The 10089-nt window shown below is 24.2% G+C and overlaps 1 protein-coding gene across 3 annotated transcripts; it reads right to left on the bottom strand.

Moving 5' to 3' along the window:
* Window positions 1-30: 30 nt before the first annotated feature.
* Window positions 31-9490, bottom strand: LOC135929310 (trimethylguanosine synthase-like). 3 transcript variants are annotated; one of them, XM_065465840.1, is made up of 9 exons: window positions 9359-9489; window positions 9286-9314; window positions 9216-9242; window positions 9139-9173; window positions 8227-8629; window positions 7799-7930; window positions 6836-7239; window positions 5630-5747; window positions 5501-5586 (listed from the first exon to the last, which is right to left on the bottom strand). In XM_065465840.1, the coding sequence occupies exons 1-9, from the start codon at window positions 9457-9459 to the stop codon at window positions 5579-5581; spliced, it is 1257 nt and encodes a 418-aa protein (XP_065321912.1). In that variant the 5' UTR covers window positions 9460-9489; the 3' UTR covers window positions 5501-5578. The 3 variants fall into 3 exon arrangements, with proteins under 3 accessions (XP_065321910.1, XP_065321912.1, XP_065321911.1); XM_065465838.1 differs by lacking the exons at window positions 5501-5586; window positions 5630-5747 and adding an exon at window positions 31-357 and having other exon boundaries at window positions 9359-9482; XM_065465839.1 differs by having other exon boundaries at window positions 5513-5747; window positions 9359-9490.
* Between the last annotated feature and the right edge of the window lie 599 nt (window positions 9491-10089).

Below are 10089 nucleotides of genomic sequence, written 5' to 3'. Positions count from 1 at the left end.
AAAATATTATAAATAAATACAAATGTCATTTTTCTCGGAATAATGTTTTCACAATAAAATTTGTTGGCAATATATACAAACATTTTATAATACTAATATTATAGTATAGAAAAAGCATAAATATACAATGTAAATAAATATTTTTTTTTCGAATTGTCAAGAGAGTTCTAAGGACTTCACATCAATTTGTCCATCTTTTAAAGTTCGTGTCGCATCGTTAATACATTCTTGTTCAACTAATTTTGAGTAGTCGGGATGAATACAAGTGCCAAAATATAAGATCAGAAATTTAAGATAACCATTCAAAAAATTTTTCTCTATTTCAACGACGCCTTTTGGTTTTAAAAGTGAGGCAATCTATAAAAATTAATTTAAAATTTATGTATTAAAAACATTTGCTTAAAAAATTATTTTTGGGAATGCTCATGCAAGATTTTTAATAAAATTTTACCTAAAATTTCAAAAAAAAACTTTATAAAATCTTTTATTAGTAAATAGTTTGTGATTTTCATGCATAAAAAATCTTTCATGATGAAATCGCAAATTTTTTTTATTTTCTTTAAAAAAAAATTCATTGGTGTAATGTAATTAACGATTGGCAAAAATCATGTTTTTTTACAAATGTCATGCTCATGGGTGAAAATATCAATTGAGGTATAGTTATTATTTAAACACATTTGATTATTTGTGGAAAATTTATGTTAATCAATTGTTAAATAGAAATATTGATTAGATTAGAAAGTATATATCATATCAATATTTGTTTGATTATTTTATTTATTTATATATATTTGAATTAATATATAAATTTGCATCTGAATTAATGTTCGTATCAACAAAATAATGAATGAAGTTTATTACGATGGGCATAGATTTTTTTAAATTTCCTTAAATTTAAACAATAATAAATTGATTTTCATACTAAAAAAATAGAGATGCATCGATAATTTAAATTTTAACCAGTACCGATAACGAATTCAAAAATGGAGTTTTAAAAAAAAAATTTATCTTATGCAAGAATATTAAATATTTATTTTAAAAATTTTCTACAAATTATATTTGGCATTTTTAGGTAAAATCTGATCAAAAATCTTTATTCTTAAAAAAAATTGATGTCGGTATTGATGGCATAGACTGATACCGTCTAAGTATAAGTTTTAGCAAAAAAGTGACAACGTACCTCTAATTTGATTTAGCATGCGATAAAAAAACATTTATATTAAAAAAAAATAGTACTTAAATAGAATTAATAAGCAAAATATAATAAGGATCAGGTTTAATTAAATGTCTTTAATTGAAAAAAAACTAATAATTGTTTATAAACAAACAAAAAGAGAGAATTGATTTAAATGATATATAATTATTTTGTTAATCATGATTTTACTTCTTTTATTAAGCAAAGTAATATTCTTAATAGTTCTCACATTTTCCCCCAAGTTCATTTTGAAAAAATTGATTTATTATTTTATGATATATAATTAAGATTATGAAATTTTTTTTAAAAGGGTATAACTCTAAAAAATAATTCAGCAAAATTTTTGATTTTCACAAATTGCTTATGACTAATTTCAATAAATAATGTCGAAAAAAAACCCAATTTGATGGTCATTATATAATGTGTTACTAATTAAAATATATTTGATTTATTATCATCAGTCTAATATCAAATAATAAATAAAATTGATGTCTACATTTAGACCTAGAGCAATTGATAGTATAATGCTTTCTCTAAATAATTTATAAAATCCTTAGCAACAGGCATAAGATTGTGTATACTTATTGCTAACTCTTCGCTTTTGAACTTTGACTTATGTAATCAAATGTTGGAATTTGTCTAAATTTTAACCATCTTTTACACAATGATCAAATTGACAACTATAAATGGTATTAAAAAACTACTTTTTAATACCATGATTTCATTTTTTAACAAGGTTGCTAATTTTCTAGATTTTTGGGTAAAAAATTTTTATCATATAGATGAAATAAAAAACAAATTATAGTCCAAATATATATATATTACAAAGTTGTTAACGTTTTAAAATGGAGATTTAGAAAACCCCATGAGCCAATTTTTAAGAAGAATTTTAAGACATCAAATAAAAGGGTCTCATGATTTAAATCATGCTAGCCCTATTAATTAAATACTAATTTTGAGGAACATTAACTTTAACTAATTACATTTGTGAAAAAATTTAATTAATTTTTTTTATAATTTTAAATAATACGGGTATTAATTTTTTAGATTGTAGTTTAAAATAAATATTGTTTGTAATTATTTCCCGACAATCATATAGGAAATTAAAATTTTTATGTTAATAATATTGTTTTAAATTTTATAAGCACTCTTAAAATTTATTTTGAGCAATTAAAAAAAAAATTCTATTTTAGATTTGTTTAACAACATTTTGTATTATTTTTAAATAGGGTTTTGTCGAAATTAAATATCTGATCAGCACCGATATTTAGGGTTTCGGGCCAATATTTTTTAAAAAAACGATCAGATATTTTTTTATTGTTTTTGGTTATTTTATGATTGTACTTTTCTTTTATTTTATAATTTCATAAAAATAAATTTAAGAAAGGAACTAAAACATAATTTATCTGTGGTAATGTTTCAAAAAAGGGGTTTAAAATTTTATAATATTTTTTATTAAAAAAAATTTTAAAATATCACATTCAGCTAGTGTTGCTAAACGGCTCAATTTAACCAACTTTAAAAACGGTAAACTCAAGATTTTGTTACTCAAGCTTATTGATTTGGCCCACAGATAACAGAAAAATTTGGTTCTATTAGTAAAATTTTGAGGCTTAAGTGAACTTTATAAAAATCGGCTAAATGAATTTGTTTAATAACATTACACTCACCCATAAGCACTGCAATTTAAAATAAGATATTTAGCTTTTGGGAAAAAAATACACTTAATCATTAAAGTTAGTTGATCTTTTTATAATAAAAATTTTGATATTTTTCTGACATTGATACAATGGTAAATAAATATCGGATCAATGAAAAATTGTGGATCGGCACAGCCCTATTTGTAAATAAAATTACCCATATAATTTAAATATAATATGGTGAAAATATTCTTAATTATGTTGTAAATAAATTGAAATATAATATTTATAGAATGAAAATTTAATATTTTAGCGAGTAAGCTAAAGAAATCTAAATTAGATTTTTTGGTCTAAGTCTACCCGCGTCTTAGTAGAAATTTTAAGATTAATGTCTCACCCAGCCTGTGACCAGAAATTATAAAAAAGCTTAGAGAAAAGAAGTTTCAAACTTAAAATATTTATTTTATTCTCTATTTTAATGTCATGCATTATATTTCAATATAGACATAAACTTTGATAATTTAATGATTGCATATCTAATTTTATTGTATTACAAAATCAGATACAAAATGAATGGTAATTACCTAGATCCTAATATTTTTATAAATTTATTATTTTTAAATTCCATAATTGTGATTATCAATCTTGCAAAAAAAGGAAGAATAAGAAGATTAATATTTTTGGTATGCTGGGCCTTATTTTATTGATGAGGTTATCATCAGCTCCTCGACCTTGCAGGACTATAGTGAGTACTGACTGAGATATTTATTATATATTATTTTACTATAAAAATAACTCTGGGTAATTCCATGACAAATCGACCAGTGATTCGGCCGACCATCTCAAAAATGAATTAAACTTGACATTTTAGTTATTTATGTTGTAAATGTTAATAAAATTAAAATTTTAGAATGCTAGTTACAAATTATATATCATTTTATAGCCCTTAAAATTTTACATTGGAAAATATCGAAAATAAATTAAAAAATTTAGTGTTTTCTTATTTCCGGTAAAAATATAAAATTAACATTGTTAGAAGAGGTTTTTTGGGGTGTTGATTCTCTAAAAATGTTTAACGACTTTATATTAAACGATTTAATAAAAAATCTTGATAGCCATTTTTGTTTTTTAATTTTATTTAAATTTTTATTATTTATATAAATAAAAAAGGTAATATAGATAGCGTTATATTTATACGATTTCATAATATAATATAAAAATATGTATTATACTGGATTAAAATTAAAAAACCAATTAAATATAACCAATATGATATCCTGCGTCAATAAGTAAGGAAACTGCCCATATGGATATGGTAATTAGGACGAAATATTTTAAAATTTTATATACAGACAAATATAAAAAAAACACTTGTATTAATCATATCCCATTTTGCGCTGAGGCGATAATTTGTAGGTACGTCCTGTCACTGTTATGGGATCTATAATCGTTATTATTTGATTAATGGGCAACCATATCTTTTCCTCAATTGTGGCGTAAAAGAAGGATGGTGATGGTGGGGTGTAAAAAGGATATATATATCTCCTCAGTAATTTCATCTTTTTTAATACTGTGGCTAATCAATAATAATCGCCATAAACACATGTTAATCCTGTAATATCGGCAAAACAAATTATCGGCATTTACTATATTATTAATTTGCTCTGCATATGAATATATTTTTGATTTAAGTTTACTTAAACTCAAAGGAAATACAGCATGTATTTCCCGAGTTCCTGGAATGGCAAGCTAAATTGAATCTTTCAATTAGTTTAATCTCTTCTAAATTGTATTGTTTGTTCGATATATATGTAAAATTTAGTGACGGCATGTTTTGTCTTTGCAAACTGATATAAATCAACTGGTGATAAAATGTGTCAAGAACTGGTGAGCTGAAGGCTTGAACGTGCTGCTAATCTTTTAATGTTCCACCAAGGCCATCACATGGACACCTTTTCCATGAGATGTAGTTGAAAAATGTCATTCAGCTGTTACACCAAAATTGGATTAGTGATAACACAGATTTATATAATTTTTTGTGTTTATATTGCGTAGCTGTTACGTCAGAGCAGTAATATATTTTTTGGCTTTTTGCTGAATTGATTCTTAAAAAAAATAACGAGAGTATATACACAACAAGTGAAAGGATATATATATATATACAAATTATGGCACCAGGAATTTTATTAGTAAGTGCAAAATGGAATAGATATGTTTTTATAATAGTATGAATATAAAATTAAAATGTTTATTCAATATAAGCGAATAATAATCATATCTGTATGGGCTGCTTCCTTACTTATTGACCCAGGATATCGTATTGATTGTACTTTATAGATTTTTTAAATTTTAATACCAATATAATACATATTTTTATTAAAAATATTATATTATAATATTTTTGAATATATCTATATTATCTTTTTTTATTTATATAAATAATAAAAATTAAAAAAACAAAAATGTTATCGAGATTTTTTATTAAATCGTTTTATATAAAGGCAATAACATTTTTAGAGAATATCAACACCTAAAAAAATCCCTTCCTAAAAATGCTTATGTTTTATTTTTACCGGAAATAAGAAAACACTTAGAATTTTTTAATTTATTTTCGATATTTTTCAATGTAAAATTTTAAGGGCTATAAAATGATATATAATTTTTTTTTTAAAAAAACAAGAATTGAAATCACACATTGCGCAATTTTCGACTTTGTAGGCGTATATCTTTGGATCTGGTTTAGCTAGCACTCTAAAATTTTAATTTTATTAACATATACAAAATAAATAACTACCATGCCAAGTTTCATTCATTTTAAAGATGGTCGTCCGAAAATCTCGTTTTTTTGGTCGATTTGACGTGGAATGACCCCTAAGGGGAACGCTTATGTAGGCTATATGCGAAGCTGTAAGCTAAATTGAATAGAAAGGAGATGAGAATACATATGTGGGGTATTTCTGAGACAGAGGGGAAAATCAAAGAATTACGAGGAAGGATAAAAATGGAATAGTAGAGATTAGAGTGATGATGGGGCGAAATAGTCTGAAATGGTTTGGACATGTTTAATGAAAGATGCTTGAATGAAGAGATATATCTTGATGAAAGTAAGGAGATTAAGGTCATAAGAAAATCCAAAAAGACATGTATGACTATGAGTGATCATGGATTACGTCAAATAGTGATGCCCAGGCCGTAAATTATAGAGAAAGGGGAGAGAGTGGAAAATATACCCAGAAAACCTCCATTAAACCTAAAAAAAAATTTAAATAAAAATAAATTTCTAAAATTTAAAATATTACTGGTGGAGGTAGTGATAACTTAAGAGAGTAGAGAATAGACTTTTAAATTTACTGGTAAATAGGTGCTCAATCTTAAAAAAATTATAAATATTTGTTTTAATTTTTTTCTTAAAGGTTTGCTCAAAAAATTTGAGGGGCTCACCAAATTATTGATTAAACTGGAGTTCTCAATAGTCAATCCTTAGCGACAACACTGAGGAAACGTCGTATATATTGGAAAATGAAAAAAAAATTGTAGTTTCATTCATTTTAAAAAATTAGTGAGCAAAGCAGTGAGTGCAATCAATTATCTTTCTACAAAATTTGAGCAATCAATAATATGCTCAAAGAGCCATGCTTCTTTCCTATTGTTCTTTTTTGTCTGATTGAATATCACAACTATAAGATGAATTTAAAAAATACTTAAAAAGTGGAAAATATTTAAATTTTAAAAGTTATTGCTGAATATATAAATTTAATACATAACATTAAAATAGATGGGGAAAAAAATATGTTGAGTTTGAGATTTCTTTCCTATATTTTTTATAGAAATTCGAGTGACAAGTTAGGCAAAGGCTAAAAAATTTCTCACCAAATTGAAGGTAAGCTTGAGTAGAAAATTTTAGATTTTTAATTCAAGCAATCAAAACAATCACAAAATTTCAAATATCGTGTTCTTTTACGGTTAAATAAAATGAAAATCGATGTAAAAATATGCATACTTGACAGATGTTGGAATTACGTGGAAACTTAAACACGACATTAGGAGTTACCCGTAGAGATTGCCTGTAGATGGCGGCTAGATTGAAGTTTAAAACATCCAAATCGAAGGCTAATGATCGCTCGTAATGAACTCCTCCCCAAGGGGGATCGAGAAATATGGCGTCTACACTCTCGCGTATATCAGACCAGTAATCTGTGCTGCTGCGATGGGAAGAGTTACGTTTTCTGTCGTGATTAGGTAAAGAGTTTTGTCGAAATCGATTGATAACTGATTCAAAATCGGCTAGAATAAAATCGGCTTGTTTGTATGTTGTTACGGTAGGGGAAGATTGTGAATTAAGATATATGGAAAGGTTGTGTTGAGCTAAAGCCAGTTTTGATGCCTGGTTATCCACCGCTAAAACTACAATAATCAATGAGTAATATTCATTATATTAAAATAACAATTTCATTAATTTTTAATATAATTCATCTAAATGATTAAAAAGAATTCAACAATAAAATGTGTAACAGAATATTTGTTTATTCGCCATCTAATTATTTTCCCATAATTTTTGGTGATCTGAGAAATCTCACTTCCCAGTTCTTAAGAAATTTCATTGCCCTAATTAACTGCATGTTCTATGGCATTTATTTCCTCACTTTCTCTGATACTTATTATATTATTCATATTATAAATTCTATAAATATAAAGATTTCAAATTTCATATTGTTTTTTCTAAGATCTATAGTGTTCACCTAATTTTAATTTTTTTAAATATAGTTAAGGTGTACCCCTCAAATTCAATTTTTTTAGCTTAAGCCTGAGCCAGTTTGCATAATTTTTTATTTTATATATTTTTATTGTTTTTAAATATTCAAGAAATTTTTTTTTTGGTAAGAGCTCTATATTTTACATTAAAAACGATATATAATCTGAAGCCGTTTCAAAATTATGTTAGAATTTGGCAAATAATATAAACCTTTAGCACCATTTAAAACGAATTGAATTAAATTGCCACCAGAGCCACAAAAAGCGTCCAAAATTACAGTGAAAGGCATTCTTTGTGCTATGTGTTTGGCTATAATCTCAGGAGTGCAAGAATACCAACTTTCTTTGTATAATTTTTTTTTGAAGTAAAAATATAAAATATAATTATCTTTAAAAATTTTGTATTACAGTAAATTTAAGTTAGTCATTTTCTAAAATTTATTTAACCTGACACCTAAATTAGCATATTGATACTATAAATAATTGTGAATATAAAATGTTTTTTTTCACTGTTGTTTAGGAAAAATAAAAAATATCCTTTTAATTAAATTAGATATAACATTTCAATCAATATAATAATTCATTGAAATAGATATCATCTTTAATTTTTTATATATAATATAATTTCTCCTCATTTACCAGAATCCATTTCAATACCTTCATCGAACCGAGAAAATAAGGTATATTTGTAACGGCCATATTTATTTAATATGCTAGAATCATTGTCCTTGTCACTTTTTTTGTGCCGGGAAAGGTTAAAACTTAAATTATCTTCTGCAAAATCTTTGTTGTTAAGCATTTCTTTATAAACTTTGTTTTTATCATATTTAAGGGCCATGATGTGAGGAGGCTGATAAATATCAACTTTATGCTCTTTAGGTTGTTTAAGGCTATTAAAATATTGAAGAGGTAAGCACCTTTTAGCTATATACAAATCGGCCTGACAAAAAGTACTCATATTGTTTCGATCATAATAGTATCCTGCATGCAACAGAAGCTTGGATAATTTGTCCCAATCTTTTAACCCTTTAAAAGTCTCAAACTGATAATAATAAATAAAATAAATTTAAAAGAAAAAATAATAATCATATTTTTTTAAATATTCATAAGGACCCCTAAAATTGGTTGGAGGGACAGGTACAATGTAAACTCATTATATTATTTGAGATGTTAGTTTATTTAAATATTATAAAAGTTATATTAACATTCAAATTAAGCAAAGAATTGACTTTTTGTTTTCAATTACTATAATCAAAAATAATCTAATGAGATGAAAATGTTAAATTAGGATATTATTATAGATTTAATTCTGAAAATAAATATTGTAGTAAATTAATTGAGGAGTTGTAATATTTTTTTAGCACAAACATGTGATTATAAATATAACTAATTAAAAAAGTTTTTCCATTATAATAAATAAGTATTTTATTTTTTTAAGATAATATATAAATTGCACCATTACTAAAAATCTTATATTCAGATTAAATAATATTATTTTTAATGGTAAGGAACTTAGAAGGAAATAATTATTAATAAAATATTTTTACATACTTCTTCATTTTCTTTATGTCCATTTGTAATATTGTCTAAAATTAAATATTTATTCATATCATATAATAAATGGTTACCTGATATCCGTAAATCACAAGATTTAACTAAAAAAATAACTTTATATAGGAAAAATTAAAAATATTGAACTTTCTAAATTAGAAGAATCAGTCAAATCACTTTATTGATACAAAAATTATAAAATTATAAAAAAAAAATTTACTTTAACTTAACTTCTGTTAATATACACAAAACATATAGATTTTTCTCAATATATTCTCCAAGAAATAATTTTAAATATCCATTAAATTGAGTATATTCCATCAATATATGTATGTTTCATTTAAATAAAGAATAACATTTTGAACTAAATGAAAACGAAAAAAAGATAGATGGAATAAACAACTTAAAATTTCTGGTAATTTTTTAAAGTTTTTTAAGAATAATTTTAGTTATGAAATTCTCGTACAAGTTATTTACAATAATAAAGTCTTAACATTTTTATTATAAAGTTAAAAGAGCAATAACATAAGTTTAATTAAAATTTTTCTAAATTTAATATCAATGACTATTATTTTACATAATATTGATTAGTATGACTAAAATTAATGTGATAAATATGATATTCTACTTATAAAGCCTATTAGATAGATTAAAAAATATAGATAAATGTTAATAATATAAAACGATATAATATTATTTATACTTCAAATTTTTATTAATAGTAATAAAAATTAAGATAATGATCTATATTCGTTTATTGTAAATTCTATATAAAAAATGATTCCAAACACAAAATTTTAGCCACTACAATTTTCATTAATATTACCATTGACAATCTATGTAGTGTTTATACTAATTAGTCTTAAATAAGCATACACAAATATGGATGGCTTTATTAACTGAAAATCACCTGATATTTACAACAACTGATATATATATTAATATGATTGA

Source organism: Gordionus sp. m RMFG-2023, chromosome 5, assembly GCF_954871325.1.
Source record: "Gordionus sp. m RMFG-2023 chromosome 5, tfGorSpeb1-WG-v2, whole genome shotgun sequence".
In the NCBI taxonomy this organism is placed as follows: domain Eukaryota; kingdom Metazoa; phylum Nematomorpha; class Gordioida; order Chordodea; family Parachordodidae; genus Gordionus; species Gordionus sp. m RMFG-2023.
This window is presented reverse-complemented; position numbering and strand designations above follow the sequence as displayed.